Genomic DNA, 24,939 nt, shown 5'->3' with positions numbered 1-24,939 from the left:
TTTGGTCAAAAAAATAAAGTTGAATTTAATTGATGTTTAGTTATTAAATGAAATTTAACTCCTTTCGTTAATTATTATTTTTTTTCTTTTCATAAATTAAGCCATCAAGTTCATTAGCTTTTGCATAACAGATTGTAATAGCTTAAAATTTAAAGATGTCTTAGAACTTCTCAATTATAGTATCAATTTGGATTTAGGTAAATAAAAACACTAATATAAAAAATATGCAGAATAAAAATAAATTTTCCTCTAGAATTTTGATTTTTTGAAGAATTCCATGAGAAATTAATATCTTCATCTTCAAACATCCATTTTTTATTTTATATAGGCACCTCTTATTATTTTTGTTGCCACTCCATTAATTTTCATTTATCCTTTTTTATCAGAGATCAGATTTTAATCAAAATAAAAAAATATATAGTTTCTATTTTAAAGTACATTACAAAAACATTTTCAACTTTTACAATGTAAACCATCAAATTGATCTCATGGTTGTCCAATACAAATAATTTATTAAGACCAACAGATAAGATACTAGAATGAATACAAAAATGAGGTACTCCAACAGATTACAACATTTTTTTTTTTTTTTTGTTCCTATTCCAATTTTAATAATGGAAGTATTGTATACTTACAGGCAACCTTCAAATTCAGGGGTTGAGCTGTTGAGCCACTCCTCCCAACCCAACTCAACCAACCAAAATTTTGCCTCTTCTTTTCCCAAAGAAAAAGAAATAAAAGAAGAACAAATATCTAAAGGAAAGACAGTCTTTGTATTCTTACATCTCCTTCAATGCTCTTTCTCATTACAAGTTATCTCCTTCTACATAGAAAAAAAAGCATTCCTATAAATGAGCAAAACAGAGAGAAATTTCCCAAGAAGCCGAAAACCACTGGGATAAGGCATGCCATTAGTCATAAACCTCCGGTCAGAATGTTCTAAATGAACTCTTCTGCATAGAGTTTGTCCTGTTGTAGGTTTATTCACATTCCTAATCCATTAATGTCATGCTAGGAAGTTGAAATGCATAGATGGTTTAATCTTTCAATCTTGGAACACTGCTCTGCATTTTACTTTCAAGACCTTAACGTTGCTCATATTCTTAAAATACGAGTTAATTTATAAACCTGCAAAAGAACTTGCCACATTATACACAGGTTTATGAAAATGTGATCTACTTTCAGAAATTACATTTGTGCATAAGATATGGCAGGTATTTGAACAGAATGAAGTGTGTTGAATTGGAGTTTTGATATTCAATATTTAAATATAAAACTCAAGGAGTGGGCCAGAAAAAAAAAAAAAACAACCAACCTGGGCAGTCCTACTAGGCAGAGGCACTTCTAAGCAGTTTCGAAGACCATCAACCCTGCAAAGACACAACCATCAAATCAGGACATACCAAAAAAACCAACATAACACGACTCCAAAATGGACAGGCATATGGCACAGAATTTATATGTTGCGAAAAAAAAAAAAAAAAAATGCTGGGACGGTAGAGAAGGATTCAACAACATCAATATTAACCTTCTGCTAATAGTTCTCCGGAGATATTGGTTATCCTCTATCAGCCCTTGCCCTCCATACTTTATTTCATCAGAGTTGAGTATAAGCTTTGGCCACAAAAAACAAAGATATCAGTTCAATATATGGCATAAGTTTTTCATATAGAAACAGATGCTAAATGTCATCAACAACATATATGAAACTAGTCCCCTGGTTTGACAAGCATCTGCATATTCATGGCCATGAACCATCATGAAAAAAATAATAATAAAAAATAAAAAATAAATAAATAAATAAAAACTAAGAAATAAGATTCAGAAGTTCCATCTGACAAAAAAGGAGAAGAAACTAATGACTTTTCGCTTGCCACAACATACTTGATATTCTCCAGCTTCATCTACGCCTACTCTATATCCTTCATAAGAATCTGTTGGATGAAAGTTAAATACAAAGAGAAGTGGACCTCTCATGTAAGCTATTACCTGTAAAGAATATTTTAGTCGTTAAACAATTAGAAGTTCGTAACAACTTACATGGCTTGTCCAATGAAAGCATAACTAGAGCATGCAAATTTTGGATACATGACTATGATATGCATGTAAATATATTTATGTATGGATGTTTTATGTAGAAAGTTATTTATGTATGGATGTTTTATGTAGAAAGTTCAGCATGGAACTAGCGTTTTGAAAGTTCACATAGGCAGTGAAAAATATAACGGAGAGAAAGTAAAAACTTGGAGGGCTTGCACAGAAATTCATATTGAGATTCCATGAAGTTTGTAGAGTAGTACATCTTCAACTCCAATTTGGCAATATAAAGTCTCTAAATTAGGTTCTAATTAACTTGTTAAAAGGAGAAAAGAATGTGAATTAATTAATTTTGGTGAATATATATGCTGGAGGCAGGTAGAAACTAAGTAATTCACCGAAAATGAGAGTTGTCATACCATGGTAGTGTCATTCACATGGTGAATGCTGGGTAACACTCTAGATAGTACTCTTTCTTTTTCATCCAACTTCATTAAGTCCTAAGAAGGAAGAAATTATGATTAGGTTAAGCAACATTAAAGTTTATATGTTTTGTTGAATGAATAAAAGACTATCTGATCCTTGTAAGAAAATTAAAAGATGTGGCAACATCAGGTTGAACATATTAGTGTAAATTCAAGAGCGTCAGTTGCATATCAAAGAAACTGTAGTTATGTGGGAATAATAATTAATACAAAATCCAAAAAAAAATAAATGGTGCACCTTATCAAAGAAAAATAAATCACAATGCACTCCTTCATTTGCTATAAGATCCCACCGACGATTAGCTAGCGAGAATGAGAAATTGTTGCTTGACATTGGGAATTCAACCCTCTGGCACATGAGAAGTTAATTAGCTGCTCAACCAAAATTTTTCATGGATATCCAAGGGAAAATAAGCTAACCTTTGGATGGCCAAATTCGTTGCCCATGAAATTAAGGTAAGCACCACCGCAAATTGTAAATGTAATTAATCTGATCATCTGGCTCAATATCCAACAATATATAAGGTAAAAATAAAGGCAAACAAAGAAGGAAATTAACAGCTTAAAACATTATATTTTGTTCTATCCACCAGAATCCCCTACGTGCATGCAGATGCCAGTGTAGTGTTGTTATATAAGCAATGTAAAACATCTGTAATTCAGAACATTAATTTTCAGTAGTAAGGACAAGGCATACTTTGTGTAAGGAACACCCTCGAAGCAATAATTCATTTGAACCACCAGAATCCTCCAAGACTTTGCCAAACAATATTTCTGCAAATGAGCGCCCTCCAGATATTGACTGCCATGCAAGGTTGTAACAGGAGTTGATAACAAATCAAAATACTAGTGATTTATTATTATAAACTTAAAATAAAGAGAGCCTTTGACGTCAAACAAGGGATTAAATGTGAATACTACCTGGTTATGATTTTCGGCATACGCAAGCATCTTGTTGGCATTTTGTTTGTTGCCCATTAAGGTGCTTACAATCTGAAAATAAATTTAAAATGATCGACCGTTAACCAGAGAATGGAAGAATATACAAGTCAGTTAACAGGGAAGGAGAATTATCCCTTTTAACACTGAGATGATTCATACAATCACATAATATAACCTTATTCATGCTCCATTCGTGGTCAGGAACATTCTCAAGAAAAGATAACCACATCTCTGACACTGAAAGATTGACGTAATAATCAAATCCCAATCCACCTTGAGAAGTAGATTCACATAGACCAGGATAAAATGTTGCCTGAAAATCAATTCAACATCAAACAATAATAAAAAAAATTAAAAAAAAATTAAAAAAAAAAACTTTGTAAAATGACACAAGAATACTACATAAAGTTGGAATCCTTGAGAAATAGATAAATCTTCCAATTATCCATTTATATCTGTACCATATTTACAATCAACAACATTTATTTTTCTTTTCTCAAAACAAATCATTACATTTGATGATTTCAACCAGGCTCGATCTATGTATAGACCCAGCTAAGCTGGGAATTTGGTATGGCACCGTATACTGGTTAGTACAATGACACATGTATAATATGAAAAGAATCGTATATGCAATAACATTTTTGATAAATTAGACGTTATTACTGCTTACATCTTCAGCAATTGTTATTATATTTGGATGGAGAGTATGCAGTATCTCATTTGCTAAAATGAGATATAATAGTGCATCCTTGTCAACATATTGATTGCAGTACCTACAAAACAGGACTAAGATTCATGAAGAACATGCTTGCATAACAATGAGATATGGTGCAAAAAGATGAGTCCGATCAAATTGATAAATATAGATTTAAGAAGTAGTTTTAGATAATAGAAAATTTGATCTAGTTAATATTTCAGAGGCCTGACTCAGTAGTTCATTTTAAAAATGATTAACTTTAAATAAGCAATTAAACCCATGTTGTGATTCTATTTTGAAGAATTAATTGTCCCATGCATTAGTGAAAATTGATTTAGATTTTATCATGCGCAAAGCATACCAATAAAGATAAATAAATAAGAAAATGGATTTTGGTGGGTGAGTGGGTAAAACTAGAGCTTGAACAAGCATATAAAAGTAGATTTGAAGAAGCAAACAAAAATTAACAAACCATATTTTGGGAATTTTTAAATGCTCTTGCTGAGCCAAAGGAAATCTTACAGTTTTCATAAACAGTGTACATTACTACATGTAGGAAATTATTGTAATTTCAAAGGATGCCTTACTCGTCCAAGTCACCAGTGAAGGAAGCAAAACCATTGTGAGTATATATCATCGATGAGAGTGAATGGAACTGGAAACCATCAATTTGATACTCCACAACCCACCTGCTCAAAAACTCATCATAAACACCAACATTTTTCACTTAAAGATGACATACTGAGACAAAACAGTATTGACTTCAAAAAACCAACTGACAGTTGATAAAAGAAGATATCAGAACACTGCATAAGGTATAAAAGAAATTGACTTGCTAGCCAAGCAATTTCACTAGTGCCAAAGATTTTATTGATAAAATTTTAAAAAATAATAATAATGATGACTTATATGCTTCAAATTACCAGTTCAGATTTGATAGAAGGAAGTGCAAGACATCATGATCACCATATTTGAACATTCTGGTACCCCAGTCTTTATGGTGTCCTCGCTTACCTATTCAAGAAGAGAAAATTGAATAAGTAACAAGATCATGTATGAGTAATGGAACAAGATAGTTTTTGGACAATAGAAAAAGTGATTGAGCAAAAGTCATGGAAGGTGCAGAAACCAATGAAAACAAAGAAGTTTCCATTTGTATAGGACAATATCTCTGGTGACTGATTTTTAAAGTTCATTTGAAGATGCAAAGCCCACAAGGCATGTTGCTCAGACAAAGCCAGTTTTAACTTTCCATCACTTCAAGAACTCAGATTGATGGGAAGTGAACATCAAACAATTATATCATTATATTAGCATTTAGAAATGAAATTTTAGGCTTGTTTGCATCCAACTCAATCCTAGAGCTTACACCTAATCCTCAATGGATTGACACTTTTTTTTAAAATCTCTTGAACTTCCACATAGCAAAAACAACAGAAAGGCATGTCAAAAGAATTCAATTCAAGTTACCAAGCAAAATAGATAAAGATTATAACTCTGCTATCTAAGTAAACAACAAAGACTGGCTGTATTATGGTGATTCAATTAAAAGGATATAACATCTGGAAACTTGCAGCAAGATCCAATTTTCAAGTAAGCAAATTTTCAGTCGAAAGTGAGGCAACAGTAGTTTGAACAGATACCAGTGTGAAAGTAGCAATCATTTGATCCATCAAACATTGACAGTCCAACCATCTCATCAGCAGCTGAATAGGAATGAACAATGTCTAAGAAGACAAGAAGTCCAAGTCCTGCAGAATAAGCAAAGATAGTGAATGGTCTAGAAACTTATTGACCTAATAACAAATAACAGCAGAAACATACTTTATGCATAAATACATACAAACATACTATTTATGCAAAAAATAGTTGAGAAATAGGATATATCATGGATGTTTCCAGTGAGCTTTATGGGCTTCAAACAGTCATTATCAACTGGGACTTATACCAACTATCACCAATCAATTTTATTTGTGGTTGCTGACAAGAGTATAAAAATTTATAGATTTATTGATGTCTTCTCCAATACATTATTTGACTGATATCTGTGAACAATAAGAATTGAATCCATAGATTCTATAAACCAGCACTTAAAAATACTTATTGTCATTACCAGATGACAAACTTAATATGAGAGAGGCAATTAAAAGAGGATTTTTTAGCAAGTGACATAGCTCTTCCATAATTTACATAAGCTAAGCAAGTCAATCAGCTACTTCTGAGGCATAAGAATCTTAAGGGTTCATAAGGGGAAAAAACGAAAAATAAATAAATAAATAAATAAATTGCAACAGCATTGGACCAAGAAAAATAACCATGAGCTTCATCAACCAACCGCTTGAAATCCTCAGGAGTGCCATATCGGCTGCTAACAGCAAACAGATTGGTAACCTGCACTTTTAACAAAGATGTTTGATCACATTGATTCGATCTTTAGAATAAAATGGAGCTATTTGCATTTGAATAAGAAAATTAAAATTGAGTCAAATCACTCAAGCTCTAATTAAAATAAACAGGACATATGAAATAGGTACCTAGAAAATGTATACCTATATTTGCAGCATTATTTATCAGTAAGAAAGAATGTATGATAATACTGTGCTTGTAACATCAATAACAATAAATTATAAAAATCAAATTTCAATACGACTCATCTCTTACAATTTTAATTTTTTTTATTTCAATTTTTGTCATAAAGAATATATGATAATACTGTGCTTGTAACATCAATAACAATGAATTATAAAAATCAAATTTCAATACGACTCATCTCTTCAATTTTAATTTTTTTTTTATTTCAATTTTTGTCATAACTTCATTATCTTTTTATAGTAAAAAAACTTCATTATTATATTTGATTTGATTTGATTTTGATATTATTATTTTTTCTTTGTTTTTTCATGACTTTCATTAAGATTGTGCCCACAGTCGTCTACATAAAGGCATCTAAAGAATCGGTGGAAAAAACACCTTTTCTTCCTGATAACAGTGAATATGATTATATGCAGCTTAAGAATCTTTAGAAATCTTAAAAATTCAGTTTTATGTAAATATCTAATGCAAGAAAGAATTTACCAAATGAAAAGTAAAAAGAACGTTTGACTCACTCTATAACCAACAGTGAAATAATCTTTGTGCTCAACAGCTCCAATCAACTGGATTGCATTGTATCCAGATTCCTTTACATGAGGAAGGACCTGAAATTAAAGCAACAGAGAAAATTTGAAAATTTTATTAAAACTAAAAAGTTTAATACCATATCATGGTAATTATATAAATCAATACAGCAGCAATCAAGGGGTTGCCTTCTCTATAAAATCATTGAAAGAAGATATTTTTGGTTCTGATCCACTTATTCCAACATGGCATTCATATATACGCAGTGACTGTGGCACACTTGGTCGTGAGTTTTTCCATTTGTATGCTTCTTCTGGGGGTGGTTCCCAGTGGATTGCAAAAGCCTGATTTCCATCTGCATCTGAATGTTATCAAAAGAATTCAGAGGAAGTAACAAAATAGCATGCCAATGGTAGTTACGTTACACTGGAAAAGGAGAAAAAAAAAAATATATATATATATATATACATATTATTGTAAAACACCTCCCCCACCAAAAAAAAAAAAAAAAAAGGGGAACAGGAAGAAAAATGTGAGTATGCATGTATACTCCTAAAGAAACTACTATACAAAAAGCAGCCAGAGTATGCATATAGGCCACTAATTATGCATAGTATTGCACTGGCTCTATATAGGCAAGAAATTCCATATAAGGGTACTAAACAAACATATAACGATGGAGGAGCAAAGGACTTCCAGTATACACACAAACTCACCAGGCTGAACATAAGTAGCCCAAGCAGGAAGACGTTCCAGTGGCCCACTAGGAGTGTTGAAATAAACCCTGTATTTGCTTCCATGAGGAATAGCAGGAGCATACTTTTTCAGCCATGCCTTCCTTCCTTTACGTGTCTCAAACCAGTATGCCAATGGAGGCTTCTTTGCTCGAAACTTCTCTTGCGATACAGGATCAATCACAACATTATAAATGTCATACTCCTTCCCATTGTCAATTACATCATAAGAAGGTAAGTTACTAGGTGGATCATCCTTATGCTGTTCTTTCCATGCTTTGTATCTTGTTTCTGCATCTGGTATGTCTTCCAACTCTTCCAATGTTTGAGGTCCATTAGGGCCAAATATTTGCTCATATAACTTTGCTGGCACTTCGAAACGATTTTTAACAAAACGGTCCTCGCCAGGTTCCCAATACTCATCATTTGCTTTCTTGAAGATCTCATCAATGCTAACACCGCTGTCTCCTTTATCATAGTCATCCACATAGTTATACTGCTGAAAATAGAGTTCATCTGGTTTCTCACCCTCCCTCAATTTATCTTCAAGTATGATAAACCAATAACCATAATCATCATGACCGAGATGACCCTCTCTAGCACAATTTTCTGTCGGCAACCACCCATTAAAGTCACCAACCAGTGCACAATAGCGAGCCCCTGTGATGCATACCAGAAGTATATACAATGAACAAATAAAAGTTAATATAATCAACAAATGAGAATCATGCTAACCGCAAGTATATAGAATTAGAAAAATGTCAAACCTGGAGCCCATTCCATATAATCCACTCGATGCTCTGGGTGGCGATGCATACCCAATATCTCAAATCTAGGGAATAAAACAACAAGAAGAAACACACAAATTAACAGAATCTCGCAGTAATGGAGGTAAGCATATTAATTTTCTTTTAACTTACGAGGTAACAGGAAGGGCTGTGACAATCATAAATAAAAAAGTTAACAACAAAATCCCACAAACACGCTGTGCGTCTTTGACATCATTATTTAATCACATAAATATCAATAATTTTCACCTAATAAAATGATCTTTCCGATTCAAAAGCGAGTCCTACCTAATGAAGTGGTACTAAAGATTGAATAAAAAGACAACAAAGTTGAAAAGAAAAATTAAACGCTAAAAAATAAAGAAGGAAACTTGCATTATTTAGAACTGACCCAGAAGACATCTCCTGAAGATTAATATGGCGATTGAAAATTTCATCTATGAGATCCTTCAGCGATTTATGTCTGCAAAAATGGAACTATAACAACATGTAAGTCACATAGTCAATCCCTTAAAAAGCCAAAAAAGCAATGCAGAATATTAAGCTTGCAACAGCTAACTGGGGTTTAAGAAACTTGAGTGAAAATATATGAACAACCCAGAATTTAAAACTTTGCTCTTTATCTTTGAATTTTTAAAACTAGCCGCTGAATTGAAGTTTGTCGTGTCTAAAAAATTACAAATTATTTTCTGTTTCCAACGGTTACCCATTGACCAACCAACCCAGGGTGAGGAACACCTTTGTATACCTTTCACGGAGGAACTGAGCGAACTGTTTGTGGGAAATGCCATTTTTGGTGAGGAAACCAACTGGGTCAATCCCTTTCTCGCCGTCCTTAACATTTTTCTTCCTCTTTGATTGTTGTTGTTGTTTTTGTTGCTTTGGTCGCTCTGTGGCTGAGCAAACCACCTTGATTTTCCTAGGAAAAGTTATTCTCCGAGGTATATTTCGGGGTTGGAAGAGGAAAAAAGAGTTATTTGGATGCAGAGAGACTTTAGGTTGGAACGAAAGCGAATTCATGGAAAAGAAAACAGTATTTGCTGTTGCAGAGAGAGAGAGAGAGAGAGAGTAAGGGTGATAAAGGGTGCAGGGTTTTTGGGATAAGAGGTTTTTGAGTTGACGCGGGAGAACTAGACACCACTCGGTTAGCAACTCACCTGAGTTTAAAAGCGACCGAGTTAAATATCTGGACGAGTTTTGACTTTTGCGCTGTACTTGATGATTGTAAAGTAAGTGAAAATTTAAGATCCGTTTGGTATACCAGATAAAAATAAAATTTTAGTTTATAAAATTTTATATAATAAATTTTTTTAAAAAAAATTATTATGAAAAAGTTAATAAGTATTTGGTTGTAACTAAAAAAATTATATTAATTACTCAATGAATTTGTATATAAGCTAAAATAGCTATGTTAGATACTCATTAAGTTTCCATATAAATTTCTAAAAAAAAATTTAAAAAAATATGAAATTTGGACTTTTCTAAAACAGTTTAAAAAATTATTTTTTTATCAACAAGTGCTTGTTAAATTTTGTCAAACACTTTTATTTTTTATTAAAAGAGCTTTTAATTTTCAAGTAAAGCTTTTGATACAAAAAAAACTCTGCTAAACAGATATTAATTTTTTTAGAAAAATGATAATTTTTTTTGTTTAGATTTTTACTGTGAGATAGAAAAATATAGATTTTAGAAATCAGATTTCCACCAATGTAAAAAGATATGTGGAAAAGTTATTTCCACCTATAAAGGTATCATTTTAAGAACCCAGAAAAAAATAATTTTAATTTTTTTTAAAATATATATTTACTTTTAATTTATTATACAATATTAAATTTAATTACTTACAAATCACAACTTTCTATTACTCACTAAATATATCAGGAGAAAAATTAATTCTAAAAAAATTAAATTCCGAAAATCAAATTTCCACTCAATTTTGACACTTCCTAAATGGGACTTTAACTTTTAAATGTGTATTCAATTTGGAATTTAAAAAATTTTAAAAATATTTAGAAGTTTCGATTCAGATTTTAAGAATTATATACAAGTTTAATGATTTAAAATATTTAATTAGGATTTTGTAAAAAAATTTAAAATCTATAAGTATTCAAAAGTCGTTAATTTTAAAAAAAATATAGATTTTAATAGATTTGAAAAAAAATTATAAATATGAAATCCAACCTTTATTTAAAGAATTTCATTGGATTTTTATAAATTTTTGATAGAATCTATAAAATTTCATATCAATCCATCAAATTCTTCAAAAACTATAACTCATTTTAAATCTATTAAACTGTAAATTGAATACACCCTAACTTGCACCCCCTAGATATGGTGAACCTTAATATTTTAGCTTGCATTAACCAATGAAATCATGCCACGTTTTATATAACCAAAAATAAAATGAAATAGAACATCTTCTTAAAGTTCTTGCTGGTCACAAATCTATTATTTCACACTGAGATACCTTTTTTTTTTTTTTTTTTTTTTTTTGTGTCTATTTTGAAGTAGCAAAAAAGATCATGTTCTAAAAATTTTTTCCAGAAATTTTTTTCTAACTTTGACAGAGTATTAATTTCTCCCCCACCCCATTTTCCTCAACAATATTGTTAATCGATTAATTAGACAAAAAAAAAATTATATATATATATATATATATATATATATATATCATATTCACAATTATGTCTTAAAAAAAACATTTGCTAACGCAAATTTTGTAACAAAGGTATTAGTAAGATACATCCAACGCGAAAGCCTGAATGGTTTAAGTACAAGGAGTTGAATAAATTCAATCAAGCTAGGACAAGAACTCCAGGATACTAAATTCATTTTTTCTTTGAATAATCCCTTGGTCCAAATATAGTAGACCCAACTCTTACACTGGTGCTGCCCATTTCAATCTGCAGGGATAAAAAGTGACAATCAATATGTGAAAAATGTCTATTGATGTCAAGAGTTAAATTCTCTATTTGGGTGTCACAGTTCTTCCAAGTGAATAGGATTTTCTTGTAACCGTTGAAGTGAGTAATCAATTATTAAGTTGGTACATATCTAATATGCAGTTGTTTAAATTTTTTAAAGCTGCCTAAGTTTTATGGTGTAATTCTGAATAAAACTATGTCCATATGTTGCATCCAATCAACATGGTGTAAACCATACCGCTTGCTCAAAGTCACCAGACATGCCCATTGAGAGTTCATACTGCTCTTCTTGCAGTGCAAGCGCTTTGCAGACCTCAGTTCTACAGTCTGACAGCGTCTGATGAATCACAACATAAATATGGTCTAAGCAAAATCTACTTGGACAAATAAAAAAAGACAAATCAAACGAGAGAGATGTGCCTTTTCAACATTCACAGATGTAAAAGATGACAATATTTTCTATTTTGTGGGGGGGTGGGGGAATAAAAAAAGATCCAAGTTAGCAGTAATAATCCAACGAATGAAAGCTGATATTTGAACATAATAGGACAGGAATCATGCAATTTTCCTTCAACTGCTTCAAATGCTTCGAGAAAGAAGAGATGTCTATACAATCTTTAGTTTTTACAAATAATATATAAATAGAAAATTATTACCTTAAAGTTTTTTGGAGTTGAAGTATAATCTGGCATCCCAATTGTCATTAAGCCAGAGAACACCAGATTTGGGCAATGCAATTGTACATGCTTTGCAAGTTGAAGACAACCAGAAGGGTCAATACCAGATTTAGCTGCAAAAGTGTTCCTTCCATGAGTAGATGTGAAGTGGGAACAAAAATGCTCCAAGATAGTACTGAAAAGAGTAATAACAAATACAGAGAGGATTATCCTACTTTTTCATATTACCAGAAAAAGGTACATTTTAACTGCACAGTATGAGAGAGTAAATAAGTTTAAGAACATAAGAGGACATAATACTCAAAGAGAATCTAGCAGTTATTTTGAAAATAAATATTTTTAAGAACAGAATAGCACATGCAGCAGTTAATCATGTACTGAGTCTAATTTAGGAGGTCATTTCACTCACATGCTTCTCCACTGGTATTCACTTGGACTAATACCTTCAAAGGATTCCTTCCGAGGCTTGAAACTGCTCGATCAAGATGATTTGCAATCTATAGTTCATACAAGACAAGATAACACATTTTCATTATGAGTTTCTATGGAATCGATAAGACGACGTACTTGCTGATAAAATGGCTACTTGCATTAAAATTTGGAACTTTCACAGGCAAAAAGTATAAAAGTATAATATAAGCACAGAAAAACTAATCTTCAACAAATTATGTCACCACACCTATAACAAATATAGCCAATGTAAAAACTTTTCATTCCAGGACCAAACAAAAATGAAATCAACAATTAATTTTAATTATTCTTTATCGAAAACAAAAATTAAAAAGAAGAGTTTTTATCTCCAACAAGGATAACAGAAATTGGACTTAATCTTTACCTTCTCATTGTCTACGCCCTCAACCATAGCAAGATTTGGAACTCCAGCTGCATTTATGAATTATTCACCATAATACTTTTTAATGTACAAGCAAGTTAAGGTTTATAATGTAAAAGATGATAAAAAAGCAAACAGTTTCTGTGCAACCTTGCTTGTGCACAAGACATAAAACACACATTCAACTTGCACAAGGCAAAGACAGTTAAACCTAATTAATTTAGATACCCAACACCCTTACATGTAAAGCAGGGCAAGGTATCACAATTCACAACTGCTAACCCATTTGTTTATATTATCTTTATAGCCGTATTCTACTAGAGAGTGCTCTCCTGAATTGAAAAACTGAAATCTAAAAATGAACCTTTTTTTTTTTTTGCTGAAAATCTAAAAATGAAGTTGGAAAAGAAAAAGTTAGCAAAATTTGAGGCGGTAACATTGTCCCTGTTTTAAGCAAAGTACTAAAGTTCTTTTCAGTAACAGTATAGAAGTTGCCTTCAATGCAAATTACAAATTTTAGGTTGTGGTTTTTGGAATAACTCATCAGCACAGTACTCAAAAAAAAAAGGAGAACTTTTTGGGCTGTGATAGATGAAAATCAAATTACAACTCAACCCAATTACTAATTTTTCATATTCAAATGTAAGGTTCACTCTCAATAATATACGATTGGAAATTCAGACGTCTACGGAGATTAGAATAAAAGGCTTTGTCATATTTAGAAGAATCAGAGCAACATTAATTTAAAAAAATAAAAAATAAAAAATAAAATGAAAAGCATAATACCCAGAAGAGATTTGACTTTGTTGCTCTGCAAATGCCCAACAAAATGCCACTCCACGTCTTCAGGAAGCTGCTAAAAAAAGCGCGCACACACACACAAATGCTTTTTTCCGCATATACCCAAATTCGACAAAAAGAGAAAGCATTTTGATCCAACTATCAGAAAACAGAGAGAGAGAGAGAGAGAGATCGACCTGAGGAGCTTTATTGACGATTTCTTGGACGTAGTTTTCGCCAAAACGTCGATGCCCGGCGTCGTAGACCTGGCGGATAAGAGAAACTGGCTTGGTCTTGGAGACAGCCACCACCTTGACCCGACCCGGATCTCGACCCGAACGCTCCGCAGCCTGCCGGGCTCGGAGCAATACTGACCGGAGCGCCGTAACGGCTACTCCTTCAACCGCCGGAGCAGCCATTCAATTTTGAGAAAAGATTTTATTTTTATCAGGCGTATATTTGCAGACGTAAATTGCAAAATGTGAGGACTCGTGGTCACTGGGACTCGAACCTTAATTTTTTCTTTTTTTTTTTTTTTTTTTTTGGTTTATTATTATTATTATTATTTTTTTCCCACTAAATTGCAAAAATTTATGGGCAAAATTTTTTCTTCAAAAAAGATCTAGGCTTGAGAATTGAGAAAAGAAAATTTAGGCGGAAATAAAAATTTAGTTGGAAATAAAGTAAAATAAAAAAGGCAACTATAAAATGCATTATGTTTTATTTTAGTTCGTTGTTTTTTGGTACACACACACACACACACAAAAATAATTCAATATCTATCATGATTAAAAGTTTTTTTCATTTCATCTGTTTATTGCTAAAGTACACTCTTAACCGTTAACACCCCGATCGGTAGGAACCCAAAAAAAAAAAAAAAAAAAAAAAAACACTCAAAAGTCCCAATTTGGAAGAAAGAATTAATGACACTATAATTAATAACTAGGCAAAGCTAAATCAATTTGTATGTCTATGCTTTCTGCCTTTACCAATTATAAGTTATATAGAAATCTAGTGAAGTTTGAATCCTGTGGGGCCGGCAAGGCTTGAGATATACAGATTACTTGCTAACAGAAGTTTGAGGTTGATTATCTGAAGGTTGACTTTGTTTGTTTTGATCCTTCTTTGGTTTTAAAAATTTAGTCCAAGTGCAAATCTCAAAAACCAACACAATTAGAGCCAAAACTACAAGAACTCCAACGTAACTCCATTCCCATGTAACGTCTGGCTTCAAAATGTGAATCCCTTGGAATATGTTCACTGAGATCGCAGCCAAAAGTGCATAACCCAGAAAATGATGGTACATGTCCCAGTATTTTCGATAATCATCATGCGGTTTCGGCTTTAATCTTAATGCTAATATCTGCATATTATAATTAGCACATCAAAATTTAACGGAAACATCTTCTATATATATGTATATATATAAAAGCATATATGTCTGAGGGGAGACAGAGAGGAAGAAAATGTTATTATAACCTGTAATGAAGTAAAAGCGAATATGAAAATGGCGAGTATTCGATGTGTTCGAAAAGCATAGTGTCTTGAAGCATGTCCAAGCCATAACCCAATAGCCCAACCAGCAGTGCCAAGGCTGTAGCCAACAATCTGGCAAGAGACATGTAAAATGTACCAGCATTTCACTGGATATGGGAATTTCCTGAAGTACCTTGCAATTATGACTCCAATGGGCAAGAAAATTCCCCATCCCACAATGTTCAGAATCCCATGCATCTATTTATGTATTGATGAAGAAAATAAAGTTACACATCAGGAATATATATATATATATATATGTATGTATATATAGTGGATATACTTCATCTTAACCATTGTATTGAATTTGAGTTCTTAGTCCTCACCATTCTAAGGTGCCGCCTGTGACGTCCAATGCCATGATTCTTCGCGGCGATCAAATCTATTGTGTCAGTGCTATCAAAATTCTGGAGGGTTGCAGGGTGTTGCATGGGCTGCAATCCATCAGCAAAGAAACCAACTTGCCAAACATGGTTCAAGTTGGAGATGTTGTATTTTGCTGAAGGAAGAACTAGAGTTGCAGACAATGTAAAGTAACCACTTGTGTTTGATGATTCTGCTTCCTTTCTCTTGACCTCAAAATCAACCACAGACGGCAAAAGCTCACAACCAATCTTGGTACTGCTGGTGATCGAGTAGGTCTCAACTGATAAGCTCCCATTTGGCTGTACAACTGCAATTATGGCCTTTGTTCCAACCATCTGAGGCTCATCTCCAGGGTTCAAACCCCAGGCCACCCAGCTCGGAGTTTCTTTCAGATTGACACCGAAAATTATGTCGATTTCGGTGTTGTTTCCCATGTTATAATTCCAGCCAAATTCTGCTCCTAGAGTGGCTAGTTTCTTGCAATTTCTGATGCTTCTTTTTTGGAGTATCTGGTTAAAGGGCTCATTACAGGTAGAGTAAGCAATAGTAAAGAGAAGGAAGGGTAGGGCCAACATAAGACTTACAGATTTGCTAGAGGAAATCATAATTTTTTTCAAAAAAAAATCTCTCAGCTATATTATCAAAGTTGTTGATCTAGCAATATTGGTTTTTTGCTTCTGAAGGTTAAGAGTTTTATAGTGACAATAAAAATTAGAGGTGAACTTTATTCTGTCCAATAGAATAAGAGCTATGAAGAAGTTGCTATGAAGAAGTTAACAGAGTTCCTTATTCTCCTTTTTTATTTTCAGATTTGAGTTATATGGAAGATATACTTTCTACTTCTGGATAGAATATTTGTAACCTTGGCTATTAGCCCTTCTAGCAAGTTCAGAGTGTCAAAAATGAAGGGTTAAATACAGTTATAGATTTCTTTTTGGCTTTCAAATTATCAAATACTTCTTTTTATCATAAAGGTTAAATACAGTTACAGATTTCTTTTTGGCTTTCGAATTATCAAATACTTGCTTTTATCATAAGTTTTAAAGATAAAAACATCTATGATTGTGGTCTACATATAAAGGGTTTAATTCTAAATGGATGTGAGATATGAAAGGCACCAGTTAAGGTCTGAACAGAAACTTCTAAACTTGGTTCCCCCATTAATAGTCCAGCCATTTGTGTAACTTTTTGTTTTGGTAAAATCCAGCAATTCTGTAACTAGGTGAAAGTGATTTTGGTATTTCATTTAAAAAAAAAAAAGGCTTATTCCACTGGGTAAAGACATGTGAGAGCACAGAGTATACATTTCCAGTGCAAACAAGTGCAGTGTAGCAACACTCTGGTAGCCAATCATCGGACCACATTCTATATATTTTATCCTAGCTAGTTCTGCTTTTAAATGAAGATACAACAAATATGAGATAAATAAAAATCATTTTTGTTTCAATAATCGTGTTTCATGTTTATATTCTTTTCCTACTCACTAAGAAATTCCCTAAACCTTTACTTTTAAGAAGAAAAATCATAGACCAGCCTGACCACGCCAACATTCCAACACCTTTTACTTTGCTGATATTGCTCTTGTTATGCTTTTCTAGCTTCGCTGTTTCATTTTCCTTTAGCTTAAAATCCTGTCCTTTTTACACATGATTTCAGAATCTTGTTGCTTAGGATTGATACTTTGCCATTATTATGACGCAAAAAAGACCATGACTTTTTGTTACTGACATAGAACCATTCATAAGGTAGCAATGGGCACACAAATCTTCACTGGGCTTGGCTTCACTTTTAGGCCTATGCATACCTGAATTCATCTTTAGGACATATACATTTTCGCTAAATTTTTCCAAAAAATATTTGGGGACAAAAAAAAAAGTTATGTTCATGTCCTACTTCAATTTAACCAGGTTATTACACTTCAGTAATGTTTTTACGTTTGTTTACTCTACTGCAACAAGAGACTTTCACATTGTGATAGAGAAAACAGACAAATTTACAATATATATATATATATATATATTCATTGATCTGAACCACATATTTAAGTCTTTCATTTTTCATTAGTAAATCAAAAGTCACACTTTGGTAAAGATAGTAATCAAAATGGAACATTTAACAAGTGAAATTTCTTTGGAATTCCACACCCCAAATGTAGAAAAATGATGAAAGAGAGGAAGGGAGAATCTCAAAATTTTCAACCAAAGATTTTGTGTCCTATATGTATGTATTTGTTGGACTGAGAAATCTGCATTGTATATACCCCTGATCCGGAACACATTGACTCAATTTGTTATATGCCATAAATAATTTTAACACAAAAGCTTTTGCAGCACAGATACATGCATTTCAATTTATGCCACTTTCAATTCTTAAATGCATTTTTTTAACCCCCACAAAATCAGCTGTATATTAAATTATTAATTCTTTTCCATGTACCATATTCACACTATTTGTTTTCTATTTGAAAGCCCATTGAAGGCCAATAACAGAGCATAATAATAATAATAAACAGAATTTTCTAAATGAGAGCAAATAACCAGAAAACATATGTATATTTGGAAGCAAAATGAATTCCAATCATGTATCCTCAGTTGAGTTTTTAAAGGCAGAGCTACAATATGTGTACATAGAAAGAAATGCTTTATGGAGTGTACGTGTCCTTAAATTGTAGGAAACAGAGAGCTTTTCTATCACATAAAGAGAAAATAATAATACTATATATGATAATTAATTCCATCATATAAATGGATTCGTATGTATTTTTGTAGGGGGTGAACAAGAATATTGATTTTGATCATGCACGTTGTCAAAAGCAGAAAAAAAGCATTATTAAACAATCATTTGATAATATTTATACAGCACGTGGAAAATTAAGTCTGAATGATATTATGTATATATATATATATATCATACTTTGACCATGATCCAAATCTCACTATATAAGATTTGTTAACAATATTATGTTGTAGTTCTGGAGTCCCTTTTATTGGAAGACATACTCGTACACCACTTTTTTCCAAGTACCTTTTTCATTTTTTACTAGAAAATTTTCCAACTTAGAATACGGACTATAATTGGTTCTGGAAAGAGTAAATAAACAAAATAAAACTCACTTTAGGTGTTCAATTAGTGGACCATTCCACTAACTTGTGCAGGAAAACATGTCAATTATGTCAACCAAAAACACAGCTGCCAGAAAACTTCCCTCTATATAAACCCAACTCCACCATCACACCCTTCTCGATATTCTCCAAACTTAGCTCTTCTTTTACATTCAAGCCCTCCTTCAAAATCTCTCTCTCTTTTTTACGTATCCAAATCAATTCCTATTGATACGGAACAATGAAGCTGATGAAGCTGTTCTTGGTGATCATTGTTTTCATGAATATAATCTTGAGTTTTTGTGCTGCATACCAGGAAGAAGTAGAAGAAAACAAATATGAGAATTATGGAGAAGAAGAATCTCCTTCCTCCAATGATGATGATGATGATGAAGAAGTACATGAATCGGAGGGAAGGTCACTCAGGCAAACGAAGCAAACTCTGAGACTGACTTGCAACAAGTTTCCAAGGATTTGTGGGTTTAAAGGCAGTCCAGGACCCAACTGCTGCAAGAAGAAGTGTGTGAATGTATCGAGGGATCGATTTAACTGTGGGAGATGCGGAAAGAAATGCAAGTTCAATCAGATTTGCTGCAATGGGAAATGTGTTAACCCTTCATTCAACAGGAGGCATTGTGGAGGATGCAACAACAGCTGCAGCAATGGCAGCCTCTGTGCTTTTGGCCTCTGCAATTATGCTTAATTAAGATTAATTGGGATATTAATTCCATCCTATTGCTACATATTCAATTCAAAATATTCTTTCATTGGTGTAATAATCAGATTATTTTTAGCTCTGAATGATTTTGTTATTCAGTTTCATTGATTAATAATTAGTTGGCCAATTGTTATAGAAGTTGCTAGTTTACATGCTAATATTTTGCTATATATTAGTTATTAAATTCGTGTGCTACTAATTGAAGCTTGAGAAATCTACTTTTCCTGGTCCTTTTTTAATTTATATATTTACATAAAAAAATTATAAAATGATTAATTTATTTGTTTGTTCGTTTATTTATCTGTGTCTTGTCTCTCTATATGACAAGAAAATTGGCAATTTTGTTGCTCTTTATTATACTTCAGGCACCATATGGTTTCTTCAATCAAAGTGATAGACTTCAATAATATAACATGAAGGAGCTTGTGGTCCTTCTTTTTTAACTTTTTGTTTACCAGAATTAAATTAAATCTTTGTTCTTTTTTTTTAACCTGAACTAAGACCTCATATATGGAGAGATGTGGACATGGCCATTAGGCTGTCCACATACAGAGTTAACTTAAATATGTTGGATTGAACTACTTATAATAAACTTTAACAAGGCCATTATTCTTTTTTGCACAAAACAAGGGTTGTAATTAAATGCATATGTGGTTAAGAAATTGTAGTCAAAACCAAATTTCCTGAAAAGTGAAGAGACCGTCTTACTGCTCAAGTTTTATAATTAACCAAAGATTTTGTCTCCTATAAGTTGGACTGGATTGACTTAGAATCATTATGAGAGGAAACAATAACAAGTCTATTTTAGAACATAAACCTATTTAGCACCTTGAATGTCCATAAATAAAGATTTTATACACAGATTATTCTTCAGAAAAAAGAGTTTTTTTCTTTTTAAATCTGCTTGAAAATAAATTAACTTCAAAGATGTTATTTTTAAATCTGAATCTGTTAATGAAAATTTATATTTAAAAGAATGCAAATTGTTTGAAAACAAAAGCTCTTGCATCCCTCTAAAAAGTTTCAGGAATCAATTTAAATAAATAAATAGAAAGATTATAATTGGCAGCATAAACAAATTCCAATTAATAAAACCATGTGTTCGAAATGGTAGAGCTAGCATGAGCATATATATATATATAGATATAAATAAATTCATTATGGATGTGTCCTCTACCTGAAGAAACAGAGAGCTTTTCAAGCACACAAATTAATTTATACTATATATAATCTAATCTCCTATAAATGGACCAATTCATATATATTTTTAATGGGGTAAAGAGAGACATTGATTTTGATCACATTGTCAAAAAGCAGAAAACAATAAATTATTATTTGACAATTTAAACAACTAAAGTTAATACAACATGTGGAGAATATATAATCTAAATAATGCATTATGCAGACCAAAATGCTTATAATAACAGACACAGAGTCCTTTTGCTGGGAGACATACACGTACTATACTTTCTTCATCTTTTTCCACTTTGTTAATACATTTCATCAGGAATAAGAACCAGAGTGGACCATACTCGGTTCTGAATGAAATAAAAGAAAATAAACTTTACCTTTATTTGGTATGTATAGCTGTGAAGTTTGGATCATTCCACTAACAGGTCCAGGCAAATATTATAATCAATTGGTCAATCCCGTTGCCAAAAATTCCCTCTATATAAACCCCTCAACCCAACACTCTTCTCCATCTTAATTTGCTCTTCCTTTCCATTGAAACACTGCTCTCCAATTTCTCTCTTTTTTCACATACCAAATACCAAATACATAAAGAGACTGTCACATAATAATGAAGCTATTGTTGGTGGTCATTGTTTTCGCGGATTTAGTCCTGAGCATCAGCTCCTTGAACCAAAATGAATTACAGAACATTAAATATGAGAATTATGAACAAGAACCTTCTTCTTCTTCTTTTGAAGAAGAAGTGGTAGGTGCAGATGAGGTGGAGGGAAGGTCTTTAAGGCAAAAGAAGCAAACGCTGCGTTTGACTTGCAAGACTTTCCCAAGGATATGCAGATTCAAGGGCAGTCCTGGGCCAAACTGCTGCAAAAAGAAGTGTGCGAATGTGTTGAAAGATAGGTCTAACTGTGGAAGATGTGGAAAGAAATGCAAGTTCAATGAGATTTGCTGCAATGGCAAATGTGTCAACCCCTCATTCAACAGGAGGCATTGTGGTGGTTGCAACAACAGCTGCGGCAATGGCAGCCTTTGTGCTTTTGGCCTTTGCAATTATGCTTAATAACTAGCTAGCTAGGATTCAATTTATAGATCTTATGTGATTTTAAATACAAATTCTTTCATTCATGTAACAAAATTCTTCTTTCTCTGCACGGCTTTGTAATTCATTTTCATCATCAATTAATCTATTCGTTTATTCATTTATTTTTATGTGTCTTGATTTCTCAATTCTGCGCGTAGACGATTAATATTAGCAATGTTGTTGCCCAATTAATTATGCCCTATTGCAAGAATATTTATAACTCAAAACCTCTTTGTGGCAAACATGCAAATATATGCAATTTTTACACGTTTTTTAGGAACCATTTGGGACAACTTTTACTTCTATTTTTTTCAAAATTTATTAAAAAGCTACTCTTCATTAACTTTTGTTAGAAACCCTTTTAAATGTTTGACATACTTTTAGAGAATTGTATAAATACTTCCAACAATAGCTTTTAAACCTTAAAGTTAGAAGCTTCTTTTTAAAAATCATACCAAAGAGGGTTTTAATTTCAATTTTCATCCTAAAAATCAGCCATATAATATATATATATATATATATATATATATATATATATATATATTTGTTTTTGTGATAAGTAAATGTTTTACTTAAAAGGATTGATATTGTTTGATAACAAAATTTCTTTAAAATATAACAATTTCTTGCACTTTTTAAAAAATTGAAAAAAAAAAAAATAGTCTCTTTCCTACACAAGCTCATTTTTTGAGTATATAGTTAAGGCTTTTCTAGAAAGCCCGTCAAAGAAATATTGTTGTCATGAAATATAGCTTTTAATTATCATCCAAACACATTATTATATTAACAGAGGGGAAGAATTTTTAGTCTTAAATCCAAACTGATAGTCATTACCAATTTGGAATATTTTTCACAATAAAATGGGGTGAGAGACTGGGGATATGACCTTTGTAATTAATTGTAAGCGTTTTAAATGGTGTAGTTAGCATGAATGCATGTAAAACAAATAAATACATTAGGAAGTGTGTCCAAAAATTGAAGGAACAGAGAGCCTTTCAATCACTGAAATTAACTCATAGTGTTGTGATTATCTAATTTAAATGGATTATTTACTGTTAATATCCATTAGCTGCCATGTGTAAGGAAATAAAGGTAAAGAGGAAAAATTGCAAGATAGAAAGAAAGGGAAAACGGACCATGCAATGAAGGTTGTGTTGACAAATTGAATGTTGAAGTTGCACTTAGCTGGCCATCTTTCAATGAATCTATGCAATATGCAACCCTTAAAACATAGAGATGTAAGTTTATGAAATGCCAAGTGTAAATCAAGCTGTAATGCTCATAAAAAAAAAGACAGGTAGCAAGAAAAGAAAATGAAATGGGAATACCAACATTTACCCCAAAAAATAAAAAAAATAAAAAAATAAAAAAAAATCTAATATAAATGGACTGATGTTTTTATGGGGGGAGCAGAGCAAAGAGAATACTGATGATTTTGATCACTTTGTAAAAAGCAGAAAACTTTAAACTATTATTTGACAATTTAAACTAATAATATAATTATTAATACAGCATGTGGAGAATCTGAATAACGCAGACATGCTTTGACCAGGATCCATTTGATATTTTTATAATATCAAATTTTTGAGTGCCTTTGCTCAGAGACGTACACGTAGTTTATACTTTCCCATCTCTTTTTTCTTTTCATTATTTTAGTGAAAAAAATTCTTACCGTTTTTGGTTGGTGTTGAATTTAGACCATTTCACACTAACAGGTGCAGGGAAACATATATCATATGTAGTACATACATATATATAATCAACCCACTTTTATTATCTAAATACACATATACGGAAATTCTACGGTGAGAACGGTCCATATAATATTAACGATGGTTTTTTAGAAAATTATCACCAATACAATGAAAAATCATCGCCAATACTATAGTCCGCATGAAGACCGTTCGCACCATAAAAAGACTATACACATATATATATATATATATATATATATATATATATATATATATATATATATATATATATAATAAACCCACCCCCACCACTAAACCACATACATACATATTGGAATTATCTTTTCTAATACCTCTCTGTTTCTTTTACATATCGAATCAATTCCTATATGTTGACATAAAAATGAAGCTGATAGAGCTGTTGATCATAGTGGTCATTGTTTTCACGGATTTAGTCCTGATGAGTATTGCTGTTTACCCAGATGAACAGGCCAAGTATGAGAATTATGAAGAAGAGAAGAAAAAGTAGATGCACATGATGAATTGAATAGGCATTCCCCTTTGGTGAAAGAAGCAAACTTTGGGACCAACTTGCAAGAGGTTTCCGAGGATTTGTGGGTTTAAAGGCAGCCCAAGGACCAAACTGCTACAAGCGAAAAGTGAAAGAAATGCAAATTCAATCAGATTTGCTGCAATGGGAAATGCATCTACCCCTCATTCAACAGGAGGCATTGCGGAGGATGCAACAATGGCTGCATCAATGGCAGCCTTTGTGCTTTGGGCCTCTGCAATTTGGCTTGGTTAAGACCCATATATCCAAAGACAATCATCAGCAATTTTTTGCTACTCAATTAATTCTTCTTTTCATGCATCTTTAATTTCTCATTATCTGAATTTTTTTTATTTAAGGGATATATAGTAAATGATAGACGAGGTCACACCGACATCTGACACCATAGGATAACAGACCACATCCACCATACATGGGCAAAATTGCCTACCATATAGAAGAACCATACAGTGACAATCAACAAAATAAAATAAATTACCTCTAAATATAAAATTATAAAATTTTAATATAAAATGGATGATCACGTATTGTATCAAACAGAGGTGGAGGCAAGTGTAAGTAAAGATAAAATTGAAAAAATAAAAAATAATAATAAAATGGAACAAAAAATAATGTTTATATAATTTATAGAAAATAATTACAAAAGAAAAATAATGTTGTACACA

General features: G+C 32.1%; 5 protein-coding genes across 9 annotated transcripts; 2 read left to right on the top strand and 3 right to left on the bottom strand.

The window, feature by feature from the left end:
- Window positions 1-577: 577 nt before the first annotated feature.
- On the bottom strand, window positions 578-9,906 carry LOC107432594 (1,4-alpha-glucan-branching enzyme 3, chloroplastic/amyloplastic). Of its 4 annotated transcripts, none has more exons than XM_016043782.4 (21): window positions 9,552-9,905; window positions 9,195-9,266; window positions 8,783-8,847; window positions 7,998-8,675; window positions 7,470-7,642; window positions 7,272-7,361; window positions 6,480-6,555; window positions 5,808-5,915; window positions 5,088-5,178; window positions 4,752-4,853; window positions 4,138-4,240; window positions 3,640-3,777; window positions 3,444-3,515; window positions 3,220-3,324; window positions 2,943-3,020; window positions 2,761-2,871; window positions 2,457-2,537; window positions 1,885-1,989; window positions 1,529-1,614; window positions 1,316-1,370; window positions 578-1,128 (listed from the first exon to the last, which is right to left on the bottom strand). In XM_016043782.4, the coding sequence occupies exons 1-21, from the start codon at window positions 9,821-9,823 to the stop codon at window positions 1,096-1,098; spliced, it is 2,694 nt and encodes an 897-aa protein (XP_015899268.2). In that variant the 5' UTR covers window positions 9,824-9,905; the 3' UTR covers window positions 578-1,095. The 4 variants fall into 4 exon arrangements, with proteins under 4 accessions (XP_015899268.2, XP_048319147.2, XP_024923530.2 ...); XM_048463190.2 differs by having other exon boundaries at window positions 9,179-9,280; window positions 9,552-9,690; XM_025067762.3 differs by having other exon boundaries at window positions 9,195-9,280; window positions 9,552-9,690.
- A 1,549-nt stretch (window positions 9,907-11,455) lies between these two features.
- LOC107432660 (uncharacterized) lies at window positions 11,456-14,566 on the bottom strand. 2 transcript variants are annotated; one of them, XM_025070704.3, is made up of 7 exons: window positions 14,214-14,566; window positions 14,023-14,092; window positions 13,240-13,286; window positions 12,814-12,901; window positions 12,384-12,517; window positions 11,966-12,064; window positions 11,456-11,706 (listed from the first exon to the last, which is right to left on the bottom strand). In XM_025070704.3, exons 1-7 carry the CDS (start codon window positions 14,433-14,435, stop codon window positions 11,632-11,634), a joined length of 735 nt encoding a protein of 244 aa, XP_024926472.3. In that variant the 5' UTR covers window positions 14,436-14,566; the 3' UTR covers window positions 11,456-11,631. The 2 variants fall into 2 exon arrangements, with proteins under 2 accessions (XP_024926472.3, XP_015899333.3); XM_016043847.4 differs by having other exon boundaries at window positions 14,023-14,089; window positions 14,214-14,559.
- Window positions 14,567-14,801: 235 nt separating this feature from the next.
- LOC107432698 (cytochrome b561 and DOMON domain-containing protein At5g35735) lies at window positions 14,802-16,588 on the bottom strand. Its single transcript, XM_016043889.4, has 3 exons — window positions 15,879-16,588; window positions 15,496-15,750; window positions 14,802-15,379 (listed from the first exon to the last, which is right to left on the bottom strand). Exons 1-3 carry the CDS (start codon window positions 16,521-16,523, stop codon window positions 15,077-15,079), a joined length of 1,203 nt encoding a protein of 400 aa, XP_015899375.2. The 5' UTR covers window positions 16,524-16,588; the 3' UTR covers window positions 14,802-15,076.
- Window positions 16,589-19,260: 2,672 nt separating this feature from the next.
- LOC107432559 (stigma-specific STIG1-like protein 1) lies at window positions 19,261-19,722 on the top strand. The gene has a single exon (XM_016043731.2). It carries the CDS (start codon window positions 19,261-19,263, stop codon window positions 19,720-19,722), a length of 462 nt encoding a protein of 153 aa, XP_015899217.2.
- Window positions 19,723-21,538: 1,816 nt separating this feature from the next.
- On the top strand, window positions 21,539-21,988 carry LOC107432552 (stigma-specific STIG1-like protein 1). Its single transcript, XM_016043719.2, has one exon. The coding sequence runs from the start codon at window positions 21,539-21,541 to the stop codon at window positions 21,986-21,988; it is 450 nt and encodes a 149-aa protein (XP_015899205.2).
- Window positions 21,989-24,939: the final 2,951 nt, after the last annotated feature.

Source organism: Ziziphus jujuba, chromosome 1 (genome assembly GCF_031755915.1).
Source record: "Ziziphus jujuba cultivar Dongzao chromosome 1, ASM3175591v1".
Lineage (NCBI taxonomy): Eukaryota > Viridiplantae > Streptophyta > Magnoliopsida > Rosales > Rhamnaceae > Ziziphus > Ziziphus jujuba.
This window is presented reverse-complemented; position numbering and strand designations above follow the sequence as displayed.